Raw genomic sequence first — 23,285 nt, 5'->3', positions numbered from 1 at the left:
CAATTTTACAAGTTTGTCGATGGCAGCAACATCTAACATTTTTCACTTTTCATACATTGCATTAGAGATTTATAAAGGTACAGAAAGGTCTGTGGTCTGTTTCACAAAAGTTCATAAGCTGTCCAAAGTATGAACTTAACACATTTATTTAACAGTACAAAATGTATATAACGTGTATTTTTTTTAAAGCTGTCATTAACTCAATTCTATGACAGATCTGCCTTATTTTTCTTTGGTAGTGATTCTAAGAATAGTGCAATAGTTTATATGAATCTATTCGTGAAACACCTTACTCCCAATCTGACTAAAGTACTTGATCTTCTAAATGAAGGTCTGAGAATGACTTATTCACATTCGTCTTCTGTATATTTTGGATTTCAAATATTGCTATTTTTCTTTTCGCAAATCTATTTTTATTTGATCCAATCAGACGACTTGTTCGAATGTCAAAGAGTAAGAAAAATGTGCAGAAAGTCCAAGGCTCGAACCCGGGACCCCTATCTTACAAGGCAAGTGCTCTACCGACTGTCTGAAAATTTACGACATAAGAATTGTAAATATCTAAAACCAAGGCTTAATATAAATTTTTTAGCTTGCAGAATGTTGCAAGTAACCTTTTGATTGGCTAGTGGAAGGGTCGCCAGAACGAGGCTATCATTAGCTCGTCTTCAGATCCTAAGCGTAGCGTAATAGGAGATGTACTTTAGTCAGATTGACCTTACTCCTAACTTCAAATGTTGTCCTCAGTAGGCTTTGTGAAATGGGCCCATGCCACATACAGATAGATCCCCATTGGACATGTATATTTTACTGTCTTTTATTTACCTCCTTTAAGGTGAGATTTAAAAAGCTGTGTATTTGTATTGATCAAAGCAGTTTTCACTTTCATATTTCTAATATGAAAAAGGCAAAGCCTCTGAGTGAGTGTAGCTTAAACGGCAAAGAAACTATTCACTGCTTAAAACAATTCCGAGTACCTATTCACTTGAAAAGAAACAAAATTTTAGTGTCATTATACCTGTAAGAGCGAATATCATACGTTGCAAAATTTATGGAAAGCCGGTGTCATGGTGACGTCATTACCAGTTTGTGGCGTTCTTATGGCTTTATGCTTATTTATGACATTTTATCCCATTTTCTGGCCAATGCTTGATCTTTTAAAAGAAAATCATATTTTTTTCTACCAACTGGAAATCTTTCTTGCATTATTTTTGAGTGATGGATAATATTCAGCAATCAAATGAAGTTCTGTATTCACTGCCAACAAAGCATTTCCTGTGAGCACCTGTCCTCTAGGGACACGCACTTTGTTAATAAAAGCAAAATTGAAATTATTTCCATAACATAACTTTTTTAAAAATAAAGACACCTAATGAACATAGAGATTGTAACTCAAATATAAAATTAAAAAAAACAAAAACAATTTTCCCGACTTTGACGGAAGTAGAACAAAATGGCGGCACCCAAAATGGCGGCGCCCAGACGAGAGGAAAATTTTTCAGCTACATCACTTTGCCCCATTCGGCACACCTTTGTTATATTCGCCTACACATTGCCGTAAGGCGAGCTACGCGCTCGCAATTGCGCTTTGCACAATTTCTCGCGAGCTATGCTCACTATTAAGTTTTATAGATACTGTAATATTTCAACAAGACCGAACCATTTTAAGACTATATTAACTTTTTTTCAATCTATTTTAGTGGGAAAGAAGGGAGGTAATTATAATTTTACAAACTTTCAGTTTTACTAAATGGCAGCTATCAAAACATAAAATTCTGTCAATGTAAATCATGATCAAAGACAAGTGTTTTATAACTGTGTTAATATTCCTTGCATTCTTTAATGCAGTTTGCATTTTATTAGAACTTTACCTTGAATGGGAACCAGGTAAGAAAAATCAAATTTTTATATTATATTAAATATAAACAAGTGCAAATGGTCAGTCCAAAGGTTTTGAACAAAATCCAGTTTTTGACCAAAATCCATGCTGACTATCCTTAAAAGCTGGCTGTTTCATAACGAAGTAAATAAATTAAATATTTATCATGTACACATTTACGTCAAAGAAAAAAATATCCCAACAAGGGTAGTAGAAGTCTAGCAGCTTAGACTTACAAGTACAGAGTATTATATTCAACTCCCACTAACTTTTCTAGCTGATTGATCATCTATTCATAACTTTAACATGTCCAAAACATTGTGGAATGATACTTATTTCACTTGGGTATTGATTACATTTTACTCGGACTTTATCATAGACTCCCTGTATAAAATCTCGAAGTTTTAACTAAAATAAAGGTATCAAATCGAAATAATATTTCAATGCAACTTCAATGTTTTGTTGTTTGTAGCATCATTTGGAGCATGTGCAGTGAAAAATCTTGATTTGATTTCTTCAATTGTGTGATATTTATTTCTAAAGTCACTATATGTTCATTGTAAAAATACCTTGTTATACCCAAGTGGAAACTGGCAGGTACTCTAAAATGCAGCTCTCTGATTGGTCAGCTAGAACCCCTAATGTTCTGTGATGTCATGATAAAGTTATGAATACGTTCCCTTTCATTTCTTTACATTGAAAGCTATCATTTGAACAAATTTCTCGTACTCACAGGTGCTTATTTTGTACATTAAAACACCCCCACACAACTAACAGCATGTTTCCTATCGATCACTTGATTTTTTGCCGTAGATTTTAGCATGTTTTTGTGTTGTAAGTTGATATTTCAGTGTCTTATAAACATCATCTACAACTGTGGTAACATGGATTATTCAAAAACACTGTGAGGAAGCTATTTCCTACATTAATGTGCTAGATTACAATATAAAAGGGAAATAATTCAAACATCTTAACAAAAAAGGGAAGTAATTCAAACATCTTAACAAAAAAAGGGAAGTAATTCAAACACCCCTAACAAATAAGGGAAGTAATTCTAACAATCTGACAAAAAAAGGGGGGTAATTCAAAAATCCTATCAAACAAAGGGAAGTAATTCTAACAATCTGACAAAAAAGGGAAGTAATTCAAACATCCTAACAAAAAAGGGAAGTAATCCAAACATCCTAACAAAATCGGGAAATAATTTAACCATCTTTACATCATCATCCATGCTCACCAAAATCATCATAGCATTACTTCCTTAACATAATCACCACAATCATGTCATCATTGTTTTTAGAATGATATACCTTATTATGTTTTTAAAAGGGGCTTAATTCAATTTACGACAAAGTAGGAGTTACAGTTATTGGACACAGCCAAGTAAATAAAACAGATGGACAAACCTGCAGATGTTAAAAGGAGACACCATGCTCCAAGCAAAGTTTCAGCAAGTGTAAAAATCTGCATAGCTATTCATTCAAAACTTCGACATAAATGTTTAATGGCGGCAAATCAACCAAAACCTGATAAAAAAAACACTTTAAATTTACTTCGGGCATAGTTAAACGTAAAGTGGCAAAAAACATTAAATCAATTACAGCAATCATTTAAGTGTTTGTTACATTTAAATGAGATGTTTTATATGACATAATAATGTATGCAAGATTTGTTATAGTTATCTGAAAAACATATAAGTTATTATCGTGTAAAATATTTCTTAACTGGGGGTCAGAGTATGAATGTAAATAAACAACATTTTTGTGGTTTTATATTATAAAGAATTATTAAGCCTTTTCTCTTTGCTTGAGAACTTTACATGAATTACCACTAAATTTAAGAAAAAAACACATGTCATATGCCTCTCTAGATTTGTTCATCAAAGATAAATATAAATATTTAACCATTTAAAATTGGTGTTGCTTAAAGGCATTTGGGACCACAGCAAACACCTTGTTTACCCAAAACATCAAAATTTTATTAAACTATGTATTTTTTTCATTGAAACTGTTAAACGATTTAAGAGTAGCGTGCTTAAAGTCACCTGCCCACAAGGTATGTGATACTTACAGCATTTTTTCACTATACCCCTTCACTATACACCAACGACCGAACATTTCGGCAAGTTATATCACACTTTTCTTCATTTTCTTTAATCAAGATTTACATTATTACTTTAACAAGCAGTAATCATTTGCCAAATCTTTAATTTCCGTTTAACCTACCACTTAGCGGGTTATGCGATATCTAGGTCAACTGGGTAGCAATAATAGTTCTTTAATGTCATCAGATAGGCATAACCCTGATGTTAACATTTACAGATTAAGATCATCAAGAATGGGAATATGACCACTTAAGATGAAAGTAAATATTAACTTAGATGGTCATTTCCCTTAAAAGCCTAAAAATACAGTTGAATATATATATTCTGTTATGCAAACAACGTCCACACCCACATCTTTTTTAAATTATGCCAAAGAAAAACAACTACAAGCTCAATCTGCCACTTGAAATAAAATTACAATAATTTATATAAAAACCAATCATACAATTAACTTACATAAACGTTCAATTTTTTTTATTATTTTTTTCCTTTAAATAAATAGAAAAATATTCAAATTAATAAGGAAAGCTTTTCGTTAGTCAATTTCTAGCACTTTGCTCCAGCCACAGTAGACTTAATTAATATTCGTATCTCAATGCCAAGGGAGGTTATAAACATAATGCCTGTTTTGACTGGGCCAGCCTGAGTCCCTTGCCAAGTGGTTGAAAGTCCCTGAGTTTGAATCACTTGCCCCTGACAACCCTACTTCATGTGTAGATGGAACTACCAGACTGACCTGCCAAACAATGTTTTAGTTATACCCAGGAGCTCTGATTCAACCTGAAATTTCGTCCAAAGGAACACTGTGGGTCATTCTCTGCCAATTCAGCTGGAAAGTCACTAACTGACAAACAGTGCAAGCAAACCAATAAATCATCAGTTTAACAAAACTGACAACTTTCTCTTCTTTTTTCATTTTTTGTGTGCTTCATTATCAAATAATAATTTCAAATTGATATTTCATGTTGTATAAATAATAAAAGGTTTCTTGTGCAACAGTTATGTGACAGCCTCACAAAAAAAGATCACCATGTCATAAAAACTGAAGCTAAATTTTGTGCATGTATGTGCATATGTGCATGGTGTGTTTGTTTTTATGAAATATATTCTCATAAACTATTTCATTTTATAACAAAAAAAAAGCTGATGACATTTCACTGGTCATCGCTGAACATAAATTACCATCAGATTCTGGTCAAACACCAGTAACAATATATACACCCAGGCAAGACATAAGTTTAGGCAAGACAATAACTTGCCATAAATATAAAATCAAAAGTCATTGTTTAAACCTTAAATCATACAAAAGATTTTGTTGATAATTTATCATTTCATTTATTTTTGACACAAATCAAATCGGTCAACAATATACTAAGTCATTCCCCAATCTCACACGTAAGTCAGGACGCTACAACGAAAAGAAGAAAAATCATATGAGCCGTGCGATAAGAAAACCAACATAGTGGCTTTGCGACCAGCATGGATCCAGACCAGTCTGCGCATCCGCGCAGTCTGGTCAGGATCCATGCTGTTCGCTAACAGTTTCTCCAATTCCAATAGGCTTTAAAAGCGAACAGCATGGAGCCTGACAAGACTGCGTGGATGCGCAGGCTGGTCTGGATCCATGCTGGTCGCATACCCACTATGTTGGTTTTCTCATGGCACGGCTCAATTATATTATTGCAGAGACCTTCACACTAACACGTAGAGCAGTCATTTAAATACCAGGTCTTTAAAATATGCAGAATTTTGTTGGTTTCAAAGTGGGAGTCGCTGCAAGGTGTTATAAAAGTTTTATAAGTTACGCTTTTGAATTCACAAGTATTTTTATGAATCATACGCCTTTTAGAAAGAATAAAGTACCAAACTGCAAAGTGGGAAATGTACCATTTTATTACTTACTAGATTAACAATAAAAAGATAAAAAGTCTCAATTACTACTCTAGGCAGAGACGACAAACACCTTAAAATCAGTATTAAAAAGCAAATATGGCAATGACTTTCGTTCTATAATAAAGATCATCGCTTGGAACGTCAACAGGCAACAAAATGTCGAAAATACAGAAAAAAGCTCAAAATAATGCGAATTCTGTCCATGAAGTGGAGCATGGTGAAATAGCTAACAGGGAAAATATGCCATTACAAAGACATGTTGGTCTGAAACATATGCCAGCCACTGAACCCCCGAGTCCTAGGTTCAATCTGTGCAATGATCACAAACTCTAAGGCTACACTGATTATCCAACCATCGACAGTGGTTGCTGTTGAGGTATTTGGCAATCCTCTTGTTGTTGAATAGTCAACTAAAGAAATGCATCAATACAAATGCATCAATACAAATGCAACAATACAAATGCACCAGTACAAATGACTGGTTCCTCAAAGATGAAGACTGGGAGCAATCAGTGTGTGTCCTGGTTTAGTGTACTTTTCAATAATTTTTCAGGCATATATATATGACAGTGTCTACTTGTAGCAGTGAGTACAATGCCACCTTTATGTGCTACCTAACAAGTATATTATGCCTGAGACAATGACATGATACACCACCCAGTCGCATTCTACTGACACCGGGCTGACCAATCCTAGATCTATCCTCTTAATGCTGAGCACCAAGCAAGAAAGCTTCAAGTACAATTTCTTGCATCTTTGATATGATGCAACCATAGAGCAAACCAATGACCTCCAGCACTTGAGGCAGGCGCTCTACCACTAGACTACAGAGGCAGTCTTGGAACAATGAAACTCTGGTCTGACCACCCCTTGTCATCAAAATCACTTCTATTGTCAGCCTTTAAAAATTCTTAATAAAACATCAATCTGGTCAATGGCCCAACCAGAATAAGCCTCGTCAATATACAAATGATGCCATTTCCTGGAAGCTGAAGAAGTTCTAGCTATAGCTACACAAAAACTATAACTACAGTGTGTTTGTAACTGTCATTCTACACAGAATCTTTTAAATATTGTAATATTATAAAGGTAATATTAAAGGTAAAGCTATATATCAAATTATATATTATCTCTCACAGATGTTGTCAGTGACAGCCTGAATAATAAAAAAAAAACATTGCCATACTAGTAATTACAAATAATATAATATATGAGCCATGCCATGGGAAAACCAACATAGTGGGTATGCGACCAGCATGGATCCAGACCAGCCTGCGCATCCGCGCAGTCTGGTCAGGATCCATGCTGTTCGCTAACAGTTTCTCCAATTCCAATAGGCTTTAAAAGCGAACAGCATGGAGCCTGACCAGACTGCGCGATGCGCAGGCTGGTCTGGATCCATGCTGGTCGCAAACCCACTATGTTGGTTTTCTCATGGCACGGCTCATTATTATGAAAATCATAAATATAGGTCACCAACCTTCAAATCATATTGACTAATTGTCTTTGGAAATGAAAATCAAAATAATATTTAGACATAATGCATACAGAACAGAAATACCCATTTTCAGATCTCTTGTTTGCTGGGACTGATTGTCAGTACTATGAAAATTGCATAACTTTTGCCAAATTTTATAAAACCATCATTTAATTTTTAGGCCAATATAACAAACCTCAGGATCTGCTTATTAACGGAGGCAATGCAAATATTTAGTACCTTATAACTTACCCCCCACTCCCCCATCCCCTTCCCCTTCACCCTACCTCTTTTTTTTATGGAAAAACGCCCCCATATTCATCTAGAAAATTTGAGATGTTTCAAGGCAACATCCCACAGCTTCATTAAATATACTGAGTGAATGAAGTGCCTTCATCAGTATGTATGAAATGGTATTGTTACTGTTAGCATATTATCTGAGAAAACAGCAAACACTGACAAACATGACAATGCAACATTGAAGAGTTTTGACAGCAAAATAATTGCTATCTATATAGAATCAATCTGTGTGTCCACATAAATTTCACAAGATACAATCTGTGAATAAAGTTTCATTGAAAGATATAACAGTTTTGGTATTATACCTCCAAGTACCTTAAACAATTTCAAAGTTTTATTAGATGTTGCTAGGCAACGGTTTGGAAAAAAGTAGTACACCATTGATGATGATAAACGTAACAAAGTTGAAATAAAACATGAATATACAACTGATGATACTGCTGCTGCCAACGATGATGATGATGACAATGATGATGTTTTTGATGATAATGATGATGTTGATGATGATACTGATGGTAATCAGCTAAAAATAAAACTTGACTTACTTTGTTTTTAAGTTTCAGTTTTCTATTACCTCCCTTGCTAAATAAAAAATAACTTTTAATCATGGAATTCTTGGATGATGATCTTGCAAACTTCATTTTCACATAACTGTCAAATCTTTATTACATTTCAAACTTTAAATCTCAAAACCTGAGCTGGTATTATTTTTTTTTCAAATTTGAATCTTTTTTACGTCATCAAGGACAATTACCCTCTCTATTACTCTGATTTGTCAATACATCTCTATATGCCCCAGTTACTATGCATCTATTATATGGTAAATAGCCCTACTGCAGCAACTTGTAAAAAAAAAAATAATGGTGTCTTGTCAGTCAAACTGACTTAATTTGTGTTTAAACTTACTAAGAGGGAACTGATTGAGAAACAACATGCCAAATACCGGGGTGATTAAGACTATTTCGAATAAATCTACAGGTTTTCGGACTTGTCTAGCTTCATCTGTAATTTGTGTTTATAAAAATCATTACAAAAATATTACCTAGCATTAAAATTTCTAAGGCCATTATAAAAGAATTACTAGATTATCATTCATTTTTTTCCTTATTAAGGGAGAAGGGGAATTGTTCAAATAATTGTTAATTTTTTTTTTATAAGGAAACAAAAGGGGCAGAGTGACATGAAAAACATCAGGGGCTCCCATAGACAATAATCAAAGCAATAAACTTATTATGGCCTAATATACAATTATAAATGATATTTTTAATCTACAGTTTTGCCTTAATTTAATCATATGCAACATAAAAGATTAGATTACATGATAAAATACTTCAGGGGTGTTACTATAAAAAATTTGATTACCATCAAAAAGAATATAATTACTCAACTGTTGGAATTAAACAAGTGAAATAAAGCCAGGTCAGATATCAAAACACTAACCAGCAGCTCTGCTTCATTTTTTATAAAATTACATATTACTTGCTGTAAGTGGATGTCCATGCAAGAAACAGAGCAAAGGGTTTTCAGATCTAAGGGAGGCAACACTAGAACAATTATATAAGGTAACACTTGACAGAATGATTTCCCTTTTATATTGAAGTAAGAGCTACAAGATCATACCTTTGATAAATTGGATTGCTTTATTCCGATAACATAGAATAAATCCTGGCCGAAAATAAACCTGTGTGCTAATAATATTACTATCTTTCTAAAGATTATGTAACAAAAAAGTTGGCATTTGCAATAATTCAAATTAATGTCATAAAATTTGCATCAAAGTTGGAGTTCTCTTTAATCATGGGCAAATATTTCAAAAACAAGAGGGCCATGAAGGCCCTGTATTGCTCACCTGACCTATTGACCTAAAGATCATCAAGATTAACATTCTGACCAAGTTTCATTAAGATATGGTCATAAATGTGGCCTCTAAAAGGTTAACAAGCTTTTCCTTTGATTTGATCTTGTGACCTAGTTTTTGATCCTACTTGACCCAGATTCAAACTGGACCTTAAGATCATTAAGATTAACATTCTGACCAAGTTCCATGAAGATACAGTCATAAATGTGGCCTCTAGAGTGTTAACAAGCTTTTCCTTTGATTTGACCTAGTGACCTAATTTTTGATCCCATCTGACCCAAAATTGAACTTGACTATAGATATCAGATTAACATACTGACCAAGTTCATGAAGATACTCATAAATCTGCATCTACAGTGGTAAATCTGACCACTTCTTAATTTGGCCACATTGTGACTTAAGTGTTGACAGTCAAATTTGTTGACTACGCGACTGATGAGGACGACTGCGACGACGATGACGACGACACGTCGTCACAAGCTCCCTTGAGCATTCGTGTAGGTGAGCTAATAACATTTGAACACTTATTTGCCTGCATTGACAAGATATACAAATACAATTTTATAAAGTTTATTTAATCTAAATGTCTATTCAAAATATAAAAATGTCATCAAAATTGTGGTTTTCCTACACTTCCATTTTGGAAAATTTCCTGCTGTCCAAATTTTTAAATCATCTGGTAGACTGGATTATGGGTAAGCACAGGATCCTATATTTTCATATATCTAATGGATTGCATGGCAGGTGCCCTATCTGTCAGGTCTCTGCAGCTCATGTTTGTATCAAGACTATATTTTCACAACTAAAATAACTATGTGATTGGCAAATATTTCAATTGTAAATAAAAATCTAAAAATACCAACAGACGTCTCTATTATATACATTACATAACATTTTGAATGTTAACGCCTCACCAGCAAAGAAATACTTTAATAAGTTTATGTAAATATTCATTTTTTCTGCACGTTTGTATGGATTCTTCACACTTCGGAGACAAAATCTTTACATTTTAAAATAACAAGCGATTAGAAACTATTTAGCAACTCTTTACTACCGACATAAATTACTAAGTAAACTAACACTTGTATGGTAATAAAACCTGAAGGAATTTACATTAAAATTTATAAATTCAGGAGCAAAGAGCCGTGTGACATTTCGATGTCATAACCCATACAAAGTGAAGTAGCGAGACAGTTTTGTTTGAATTTCAAAAGCTTTAACCAGCTTCAAATGATCTATACTGAAAATACGACATCAAAAATAATGCTTTAAATTAATTTCTTTGTAACAAATGTTCACATGACTACACCAATTCTGAAATATTTGCAACAAAATACATTTTCAAGAACAACAGCTGCTGGACATCTATGTAGTAAAATGTCATTAAAATGTTTCCGCAATTCCTTCAAATTACTCATTCATTCATATTTTTTTTAAGGGGGGTAATATGAGAACTACTCCAATTTTGTACAAAATTGTTATTTCTTTATTTTCTTTGGTGCAAGTGGCCCTTGATATGAACATATTGACATATCAAGGTTTGCAAACTATTTCTACATGTACAATGTAAGGACTCAATCTGGTATCATTAGTTTTTTTGTTTTTTTTTTGGTGGGGGTGGGGGGGTGGGAGGGGTTTAACGTTACACCAACACAATTACAGGTCATATGGTGTCTTTCCAGCTTTTAATGATGGAGGAAGACGCTAAGCACCTGGGTGAAACCACAGACCTTCAATAAGCCAGCTGGATGGCTTGCTCACATGAAGAATTCTATGTCCAAATTGAAGCTCAAACCCACATCAGTAAACAGCAAGTGATTTGAAGTAAGCAACCTTAACCTTAACCACACAGCCACAGAATCCTTATTTAAAGATTGTGCTGTTTTAAGGGTATGGACAATAATTGTGTTCCTCTGGAACAAGCTTCAAGTTAACCATACATCAATTTCCCCTCTATCTAAACCACTTTTCAATTATACTTTCTCATCTTTTGGTTAACTTTTTCTTATTTGTTGCGTAAAAGCGATACAAGAAAGCTGGATTTATTGTCTCTTCCTTATGAAACTTACACAATAAACATGATATATGACCAAGGTAATTGGATTCTGTTGCATTTTAATAATATCAAATAGAAGTTTTATTGTAAGTGAATACAGCAAAGACCTGACAACTGAAATTTGGTTAAATAAACAAAGAAATACAATATCAGTATCGTTTCTTCCATTATGCCCTCCACAGAAGAATATTTCCTTAAAAAAAATAAGATAGAATTTTCAAAACAGAAAATTTTTTGCAAAGTCTGATGTACTTCTTGCAAAATGCTATGCGACTTGAAAGCTGATAGTTCTTGCAAAACCTGGAACATTCTTGCAATGCAGATTGGTCTTGAAAGTGGACATTAAATTCACCTACATGCAAGAAGCGGTTAACTGCATTGGTATTATGAAGCATTTAACCAGTTTTTGCAATGAGGGGAAAATTTCTTGCAAAGCTAAATGGATCTTGTAGCAGTGATAGACCTAGATAAACTGGACAAATTTTGTAAACCAGATTGATTTTGTTTTTAAACCAGTCAGGTCTTACAAACAAAATGGGAAGAAATGGGAAGTACCTTTTCACAAATCTAGTTGAATAAAAAACTTCAGTGGCAAACTGTCATAACATACCTCCATCATAGCAAACTGCTTTTGAATTTAAAATACTCTACGTACTGAGAAGACTAGAGGTCAATTCTTCAAATTTCCCTTAATTCATGGACCATAACTCCAGAGTGACAAAGACTCTCTGGCTTGTTATTAAGTTAGGCCCATAAACATTTTGACTAAGTTTGGTGAATAACAAATGCTTAAGTTATTAAGGAGACACTGTCAATTTTCAAAATTTAAAGTAATTTGAGGGCTGTAATTCAGTGACTGGGACTATCTGGCTGGTTATCAAAACTGATTGAGATATTATGCCCAAAAACATTGTGACCAAGATTGGTAAACATTTGAAAAGAACTACTTAATTTAGAGAGTGGACAATGTAAATTTTCACAATTTTCAGTAAATCAAGGTCCATAACTCCAGAGACTCTTGATCCAGCTGGTTATCAAACTTGGCAAAGATATAGTATAATGGCCATAAATATTGCAACCAAGTTTGGTGAACATTGGAAAAGAATAGCTGAAGTTAGAGAACAAGAACAATTTTCAAAATTTTTAATAATTTTCAAGGGCCATAACACAAATAAGTCTTGGATAATATAACTGATTATCAAACCTGGTTGATATATTATGCCCATAAACATTGTGACCAAGTTTAGTGAACGTTAGATAAGAATTACTATAGTTACAGAGCAGACAACTTTCATGGCTGCTGCCCGCTGCTGCAGGTATTTGCATATTAAGTCCTGTTTTTGCAAGCAGGTAAACAAGAGCACCGCAATGCAGAGCAATATACGCCCGAAGATATGACCTTTGACCTCTAAGTGTGACCTTGACCTTGAAGCAAGCCATCAAAAACATACGCTCTGCACATCGTCATGCTCTGGTGAACATTTGTGTCAAGTTTCTCTGAAATCCTTCAAGGGGTTCAAGAGTGAGTGGACACAAAATTGCTAATGGCCAGACAGACGCTGGGTGTATAAAAATAACTTGTTCTGTTCTTAGGACATTAAGGTGACATGACTCAATACTGACTAACACAGACTTATCCATTAGCATATTCAGATGAAATTTTCACAAGTACCTGAGAACCAAAATGATAAAAGTAATTTTCACTAGTATGTTAAAGTATTAACCTTGACTTCAAATTACCCTATTAGGTCCAATATTTTCCATAAACATGAATTATCCAGTCAGTTTTTACTTCATGAGAAAGAAAAATAATTCCTTATAATGTTTAATGTAAGAATCTGCATGTAGTTTTTGCTTTCACTTACATGTGCTGTAATAATTTACCCGTTATCTACCAGAGTCACTATATCCCAAATTAGAAATAAATAATATGTCTAATAAGGTCTACTGAACAAATGTATTCACGTAAAAATCAGGCGCTTTTGATGAGAAATCAAGACTTATCATACTTAATAAGTCAACTCCATTCCTTGATCCTTTTTTTCATCAAGAAATCTCTGATCCAATCATGCAGCTTTCAAGGTAAATTTGGCTGCATTTCCATATACATCCAAATAAAATCTTCTGGCAGTGTTGCATTTTGCAAAAGGGGAGGCAGGGGTTTGTGCTCTATGTGTGTGTGTGCGTGTGTGTGTCTGTGTGTGTGTGTGTGTTGGGGGTGAGGGTAGGGGGAGGCTTTTACTAGGAGGTAGCATTATGGGGAATACCCTATCACAACTGAAGAAGGAAGTGTTATAAGCATGAGGGAAATGAGGCCATTTCTGCAGTTTCTTATAAAGCATGGCATGACATCAATAAAGTATGTACTGAAAGGAACAGCAACCACCAGAAGATACTAACGGATGTCTTGGGTATTCTGCTACATCACGTGAAGTTACATACAGCAGCCTAGGAAGTTGTCCACAGGTAATCATACAATGAGAATATCAGACATGGAAGCATTTTGCAGTTACCGCTAAATATTGTCATCAAATGGATAATTTAACAGTAAGCTGTCTAATTAAATCTGACTACAAATCAAATGAAGATATATACATACAGGAAGTTGTAACAGATCTTCAAGTGTTAGTTCGGCACTTCCTCTGCGTAGCTCGAGAAATTCTACAAATGACTCATCATTCTCATATTTATCTTCTAAAGTCCTGAAAAATAAAAAAAATTATGGTATAAGTTAATTTACTTAAAAAAAATCTTGTGGGTAAGAATTTGTTTACATTTTTTATTTCTTACAGCATTGTTTGTTAATTTTCTATAGTCAAGTATGCATTGAAACCGAGATGAAAAAAAAAGACAATTCACTTTATCATTTATAAATGACCAAGGATTGCAGACAGTAAGGAATATTGCCTGGCAATGTGCCTCAACTCTGTGTGCAATCATAAATTGTGTATACAACCCTCAACTCAGTGTGCATTGCCCTCAACTTTATGATGTGTGATCATCAATTCTGTGTGCAACCCCTAACTCTTGTATGCAACCCACAACTCTCCATGCAATCCTCATCTCTGTGAGCATCCTAAACTCTGTATGCAATCAACTGTGTATGCAACCCTCACTCCAATTCTACGTGCAATCCTCAACTCTTTGTGCAACCTCTAACACTATGCAACCCTCAAATCTGTGTGCAATCCTCAACTCCCTGTGCCATCCTCAACTCTATTTGCAATCAACTCTGTGTGCAATCCTCAACTCTGTATGCAACCCTCAACTCCCTGTGCCATCCTCAACTCTATTTGCAATCAACTCTGTGTGCAATCCTCAACTCTGTATGCAACCCTCAACTTCCTGTGCCATCCTCAACTCTATTTGCAATCAACTCTGTGTGCAATCCTCAACTCTGTATGCAACCCTCAACTCCCTGTGCCATCCTCAACTCTATTTGCAATCAACTCTGTGTGCAATCCTCAACTCTGTATGCAACCCTCAACTCCCTGTGCCATCCTCAACTCTATTTGCAATCAACTCTGTGTGCAATCCTCAACTCTGTATGCAACCCTCAACTCCCTGTGCCATCCTCAACTCTATTTGCAATCAACTCTGTGTGCAATCCTCAACTCTGTATGCAACCCTCAACTCCTGTGCCATCCTCAACTCTATTTGCAATCAACTCTGTGTGCAATCCTCAACTCTGTATGCAACCCTCAACTCCCTGTGCCATCCTCAACTCTATGTGCAATCAACTCTGTGTGCAATCCTCAATTCTGTGTGCAATCCTAAACTCTGTAGTATGCAACCCTCAACTCTCTGTGCGACCCCCCTAACTCTATATGCAACCTTCAACTCTGCGTTCAATCCTCAATTCTATGTGCAATCAACTTTGTGTGCAACCCACAATTCTATGTGCAATCAACTCTGTGTGCAATCCTCAACTCTGTGTGCAACCTTCATTGATGCATGAAACCCTCTACTCTGTGTGCCACACTCAACCCTGTATGCAACCCTCAACTCTTGTATGCAACCCCCAACTTTGTATGCAACCTTTGGAAAGTACTCAAATGTTAAGTTGTCAACAGTCCAGTATTTAATTAAACAAAATCACATGTTCAATTGTTATTACTCTTTTATATCCCTGGAATAACCATCAAATTAATAACTTTTAAAAACAGAAAAGCCAACACATACCTAATTTTTCAAAATTCCAATTTTGTGATTGCTAACATGGCTAGACAATTTTTAGAAACAAACTGCCAAAACAACACCACATATTATGACATCATATATGTCAAGACTTAAATAAAACACTTTTGATAAGATTATCAGGCTAACTTTGATTGTTGATAACACAATGAAATAGATAATCTCTTCTTAATCAATAATCACTGTAATAATTGTGCTTAGAGTCCCATAAGGCTTTAAATTTTATATTGAAAACAGAATGATAAACCTGTCCAAATAGGTGTTATATTATGCATAATTACATGGTTAGAAAGGCACTACTTTCATGGGCATTAAATTGACCATTTCATGGGCATTAAATTGACTAATTGTGGAGATAGGGAATTGTAGATTTAAATTTTAAAATCAAGATAAAATGAAAATTTTCCTACTTGCTGAGTTTTAATTTCGTTGATTGAAGCAACAATAAAATCCATGAAAAGTAATACGGTAACCCACGAATATTAAGGATTTCACAGTAGAGTAATTTTGACTTACCGTATTTTCCCGTATTAATGCCCCCGGGGGCGTTACATTTTCCAAAGAGGTAAAAAAATAAAAAATGAAAATTTTTACAAAACTTAAAAACAGCGTTCAAACTACCTGTGAAGTGTTTCTGTGTTGTTTAATCGCTCTAAAACGTAATTATTTGGTATCCAATTTAATGCAGTGTGTCTTTTATGCATTTAAATACGGTACCTCGTGTATTCCATGTCTGGCTTTTTGACACGCTCGCAACACTACACATTACGTCATGACCCAAACAGCTGTGTACTCCGATAACATTTTCCTTAGTACATGCGGGTAGCTAATAGCGCAATACACAATGTCAATGGTTTGACATGCTGCTGTGCCTGCTTTTAAATTAAAAGTTCTTAAAACTGCCGAAGAAAAGGGTATATTGTAAACACATTGCTGCAAGTTTGTTTAAAGTCGGCAGGAAGCTTGTGCGCGAGTGGTGTAAAAACAAATAAAAAATGTATTTACCGTTTAATTTTCTGTTACGTACTGTACTTAGTACAAATGTTTTGGCTTTACGGTACATGGACTGTTTAAAAGTGTGTTTAATTTTTAATAAATTGGACTTTAGTACTATAAATTACTTACTATGTGGACTTATAAAAATGAGGTAGTTGATTTTTTCCCGTTCTTGACTTATTTCCCCCTCCAAAATGGGTGGGGGGCGTTAATTAGAGGGGGGGACTTAATTCGGGAAAATATGGTATTCAAGGGGCATAACTCTGGTGTAACATGAGCATTATCTTTCTCATTAGCAATATACATTCTGTAAAAGTTCCGTGAGTATTGCTCAAAGGCAAGACAGACTGCTGATGTTTTAACAATGTAAAATATGACAATTTTGACTAATTCAAGGGTCATAACTCTGGTGTTACTGGAGCAGTCTTGCTCATTTCCAAACCAGAATGAGATCTTGCAGCTATAATATTATACATTCTGTTTAAGTTTCATAAAGATTGCTTATGCTGCGTTTACACTTAGCCACGATGTCCACGATTCGTGAGAAGCGTGATGAGCGTGGGATCAAATCATGGTGATCTAGAGGGAACTTGGTGGAATCGTGATGATCGTGACCAAATTCCTGACAGTCAAAATTTTTTCCATGATTATCACAATTTTTCGTTAAATCTTGAGAGAGCATGATAGAATGTGGAAATCGCAGTAGAGCGTAGTACAGCTTAACAGGCCTTAATGTAGCGCAATAGACCTTGATGCTCCATCGTAGGGGATCTTGGTGAACTTTTCTGCTATGGGTTTCCATTCTTCAGAGGTGACAGGACAGGAGACAACCTCATCTTTAGGCCCTATATGTTTCAGCAATTGTATTATAAACTTCTAGAACAATATGGCATATAGAAGAACAACTACATCTGAAGGCATAAGGGTATTTTATCACCAGTGGCCAGATGTCTGAGGATGAGGGCCAGCTTCAATCCAAGGGTTCTCGTTTGGTACTTTGCCTCTCTGTACTTGGTGTTATTCTTTCCAGGATCTCATCAAATAGATCTGGGGGCATCCTTACATAGTTGACGTAGGAGCCAGCATCTTCACACCTGAGTTCTTTGTTGAGAAGTTGAGAGTATTGTCCCAATTGATGCCTTCCGTTTCCACTTAACCATGGTCTCACTCAGCAGGTCCTAGGCCTTCTATTTCTTCTCCTTCCTCTCTCTTCTATTCTGTCCTGTTCCATCTCTTGTTGCTGCTGCCGACAAGTAACTATATAGGCATACAGGAAAATTGCCAATTCAGCATCTTCTTCATCTCTTGGATGCATAGCTTGTTCCTCTTTGAAATCTCTGGAGAGAATGAGAGGATGTCACATGCCTCCTATTTACACTCCAATCCTGCTCAAAACGTGACAATCTTCATCAAATGCTGGCCATTAATTGAAGGAGAGCTTAACAGAACTTGATAACGTGAGGGATCTAAACAGAACATAACAAAACGTGATAGCATATCGTGGTAATCATAAAAGAACTTGAGAGAACATGATGAAAATCGTGGCAAATCTTGACCAGAATCGTGTTGGTTCCATAACAAAACGCTACTGTAGCAGGTAGCAACAAAATGTACTGAGAGCGTAAGAAAGCATAGGAAAGCGTAGTAATACAAAATTCATGCAATAAATTGTGGAGTTCTGCGCATTTTTTAATCGTCGACATCGTGGCTAAGTGTAAACACAGCATTAACAAATGTGGCAGCTAGTGTATTAGCAATGTGAAACAATGCAATTTTAACCAATTCATTGCCAATTAACTTTTGTATTACAGGAATAACTGTGCCAAATATCAAACTTGTCCAAGAGTGATACGGCTATTCACATTCTGAGTAATTCTCATGAGGAATATTCGCAATGTGGCCTCCAACTGGTTAACATTATTATATATGAAAATTTTTAATTTTTAATTCAATGGTCATAGATCTGTTGTTACTGCAGTAATCTTGACCTTTATCATCTTGTGGCCGTAAACAAATATGCAACTTTCATGACAATTACTTATGAAATATTATGTCTCCAATGTGTTACAAGTAAGGAGGAAGAATGTACAGACAATAACAGAAAAAAGGATGATCACTAGCTCGACCTTAGGTGCTTTGCGCTCTGGTGAGGTAAAAAGGGGCAATAACTGTACAAAAATGAACTGAGATTATTTGCAAAACTTTGCTTGGAATCTTTCAACTTGGTTCAGTGATCCCTGCCCAATTCTTGGCCGTAATCTCCAACATTAAGTCAAGTCGGACCTATCTTTATAAAGCTTAAGAGAAAAGTTACAACTTAAAATTTGATTTAAGATAATCTTACCCTTTTATTGCACTGTATCTTTCTGCGTAGTCCTCGTAATGATTCCAGTATTTACTAAAAAATTCTGAAACGAAAAACATTAAGTTCAATAGGATAAAATTGCACAAGAAAAAACTACAGCTGCTACTGGAGTAAAGATAATACAAAACACAACGAATATACAAATTCGAAACGGAATTAACTTGATCCGATTAACTTAATAATGTTTTTAAAACTTAAAAATGACAACTAAAATGATATAAAATCTTCCTTTTATCAATGTTTTCTACGTTATCCTATACATGATCCGTATCTTGAAAAAAATTTACAACGACATAAAATACTTTTAGTACAAAACGGAAATATCAAACGACTTAAACAATAGTATGCAAAATAAAAAAATGCCTTTAAGAAAAATCACTTCAATCTAGGTAAAAGCACTCAGGTTAATACTTGATCGCGATTTAACTTTAATAATGTTTTTAAAACTTAATAACGATGACAACAATAGGAAATGATATAAAACACTCCTGTTTCCTCTTTCGATCAATATGTTTTGCTACCCCCGTCTCTATTACCTATTGTACATGATACCCGTATCCTTTGCTTTTTTTCTGAATAAATAATATTACAACAGATGATGCTTTGTACGTATGGAAATTTACGTTATTTTAGTACTACTTGAAATTCGGGTAAATATCATATTATACGTACTTAAACAAAAACCCGATCCTGCAGAAAGTATGAAGAGAAGAAAGCCGTTTTTAAGAAGAAATCAGCTTCATATCTAGGTAAACAAGCATTCAGGTTAATACGACCCCATTCACATGCTGATGACATATTATACATTTCAATGACAAGTAATTTTACACGACATCAAAACCTCTTAAGACTCGTAATTAGTTTTATTTAAATCATACAGCTAATGGCACAACTATCATTAAAACCGATTTTACCCGAATTTAACATTCAAGTCACGCCTCTATTGTATATTACATACCATCAACCAACTTTAACTTCAAATGTGCAGGGTTTTTTTAAATACAAATATGCAAACATTTTGATAAATCTAAACTAATTTGAAATTTCTTTTATCGATATTACAATATCATTTTCAATTATTGATTTACAATCATATTGAAATCGGGGAATGTCTCCCATTTATATATGCCAAAATTTGATACCTAAAGCTTCACTCAAGAAAAGTTGCACAATAGGTGGGTTCAAAAATATCATCTATAAAAAATCATTAAATATTACTATCTATAATATCAAATTTCTAACTTTTAGTAAAGAATATTTTCTCTTGCTTGAGAAAAAATGGCCATAAATTTATGCATAAAGTAGTCCTCTCAAATTTAATTGAGCCACATCAAGAGAAAACCAACATAGTGCATTAGTGACCAGCATAGATCCAGACCAGCCTGCGCATCTGCACAGTCTGGTCAGGATCTATGCTGTTCGCTTTCAAAGCCTATTGCAATTAGAAAAACCATTAGCAAACAGCATGGATCCTGACCAGACTGCGCGGATGCGCAGGCCGGTCTGGATCAATGCTGGTCGCAAATGCACTATGTTGGTTTTCTCGTTGTGTGGCTCAATTAAAGATAATTCATTTTATCATATACAATATATACATTTTTTTTTTGGTCTCAGATAAAGTCTGTATTTCAATGATGATTACAAGATCATCAATTTCAACTCAACTAAGACACGGAAAAATATTTAATGGTAGGACTACTTGTTTTAGTTGTGGCATCAAGTATGCTGCAAGAAATGATGTAATAATGGTGTCTTGACATTCAAAAATTACATCAAAAAGTTCACCATTATTAAAAGAGTTTTCAGACATATTCACCTCAAATTATATTCAATTACACCAGCAATTTATATAATAATTGAGTCATTAAAGCAGTACTTTGACCTGCAAACATGCATTCAGCTCTTGTCGATTTTGCAAAGCCAAATCACGTGGCACAACCGCTTCATGGTATCAATGCCTGGCAAAATCAACTCAAGCAGAATACAACATTGCAGATCAAGGTATTGTTATTATTACTATTATTATTATTATACCAGATTTATAATATATATAACCCTATTATATCATACTGTGCCCTTTCATGCTCTGTGAGGACTTCACTGGAAAACAATGCATTCCAAGTCACTGACTCAATTGGTGAAGCTGTTGGCTACTTGTGGGTAACAGTTTAGTGCACATATGGAGCCACAGCAGGAACACTTGTACTTGAAATGACTGACATTTTCAACTAAGACCCGGTTGAAAAACTGTGTTAAACCCAAGAAAACAAACTGTTTTTCAATCTTCTTGAGCCTTTAAACACAAAACTTTAACCCCCCTTTTTTCTCTGTAGTAATAAATTATAAAAATATAGAGATATTATCAAATTGACCAACAGGTTTTGACCACTACTTGCAAATGACAAAGCAAAAATAGTTCGACTTTAGATCGGGTGATGTTCTGTTTTTATCAATGTTTGAAATCGCAGTTATATCTAAAATATTGACATAGTGGTTTGTATGATATACAAAATCAAAAATCTTTAACAAAAACATGGTTTTATTTTCCTGTTTACATTCAAGTATTTGTACAACAGACTGTTGGTAAACATCATCTAATTCTAGCACAAAAGCATTCTTTCAGAGAAAAAGAAATACTTGATTAATAATAAATAAATGGCATTTTTGACTTCTGACAAGGCTGTAGTGCGATCTTTGATCTTTTAAAGGCTTAGTAATAATAAATGTGAAAATCTTTTTAAAGAGTTGAAAGCTATATTTGAGAGAATAGATAGTTTGTATGTGTCGTTAACATCTTAGTTAGAAAAAAGTCACTGCTAAAATGCTTGCTAAACATAACTCAGAAGTGGATTTTACAAGTTCATTTTAAATGTGTATTGCTTAACCCTTACCCTGCTAAATTTCTATAATGAACTTGTCCATCCTTCAATTTGGACAGTACATATAACTGTTAAAATGGGTGCTTACCAAAATGCTATTCAGACTGAATGGTGAACAGTGTACACTGGTCGCAAAGGCAGAATTAATCATGTCCAGCATGATAAGGGTTAATTGTGCAAAAACTGAAATGTTCTAAACTTTTCTTTTTATATTACCATCCCAACTTCTTTTATATTGCAAGTTAAATATCAAATGAAATAATTAGTTATATAACCATTTTTTTAATAAATGCCATTTTAACAGTACACATTAAAATTATTTTTTGTAAAAATTTTTTTTAATTTTATTATTTAACATTTTTGAAAGGACATGATACAAATAAAAAAGAAAGCTAATTATTGTGCACATGGTGAACATTTAAAGTTTGATAAATCATCATCAGCTTTTTTCTTAATTTTTAAAATAAAGATCTAACAACTTACACTGTATTTATGCAACAATACATCAATCCTTTTTTTATTGCTGTAATCCTGTGCAGAAAATAAATTCAACTAATCAACCTTTGCATTACTGAAACACTAGGGAAGAAGTCCGAAGCTCACTCTTATATCTGTTTCCTTATTTTCTAGTCCCATGTATTCTGCATTTTTGCACGTTTATCATTAAAAAATTCCATATATTTGCACATTTATCTTATTCCAAATATGCAGCTGTATGAAAACAAAAAATTAATATAAATCAGGATTGTTAATATAAAATTTTATTGCTGCTCTATACTCCAGTAGAGCCAAAACATTAAAACTGCCAAAACTTCAACATTCATTAATGAATCACTGCAGCTTTTTAATTAAAACTTTTATTCCACATCAATGATCAAAAACTTTTCAATTCAAGCGGGTCAATACGATAATTAAACTTCTGACCATCGTTGACCTAGAGATGACCAAACAGGTGAAATCGCTGACCCGTGCTGTTTGACAAGATATATCTACTTAGGGTAATTGTCACCCAATTTTTGCCATCTCAATTGACAGTTTTGACAATGGGCCGTCATAAAATTTCGCAATTTATGTTACTGAACATATAGATTGATAACTGTTATGCGTTTTTGTTTTGATTTGATTAGCTTGTGTTAATTAATCATTAAATGAAATTATTTGAACATGTATTGATTCTTTAGAAGTCATTTGAACTTGTATGAAATATTTAAATCATCATTAGGAATATCAAAGTTAAAAATATTTATCAGCAAAGTACAATTATTTGTATAATAAACACTG

General features: G+C 34.2%; 1 protein-coding gene across 1 annotated transcript in view; it reads right to left on the bottom strand.

Moving 5' to 3' along the window:
* Positions 1-17,928: 17,928 nt before the first annotated feature.
* Positions 17,929-23,285, bottom strand: part of LOC128556607 (uncharacterized) — a 47,666-nt gene continuing 42,309 nt past the window's right edge. Inside the window, exons 6-7 of the mRNA XM_053542156.1 lie at positions 19,105-19,168; positions 17,929-18,097 (exon numbers count right to left, since the gene is read on the bottom strand). Coding sequence (XP_053398131.1) covers positions 17,929-18,097; positions 19,105-19,168 — 233 coding nt within the window. The remainder of the gene's footprint in view (positions 18,098-19,104; positions 19,169-23,285) is intronic.

Source organism: Mercenaria mercenaria, chromosome 4 (genome assembly GCF_021730395.1).
Source record: "Mercenaria mercenaria strain notata chromosome 4, MADL_Memer_1, whole genome shotgun sequence".
Classification (NCBI taxonomy): Eukaryota; Metazoa; Mollusca; class Bivalvia; order Venerida; family Veneridae; genus Mercenaria; species Mercenaria mercenaria.
Note: the sequence above shows the minus strand (reverse complement) of the source record. Positions and strands in the feature narration are given on the sequence as shown.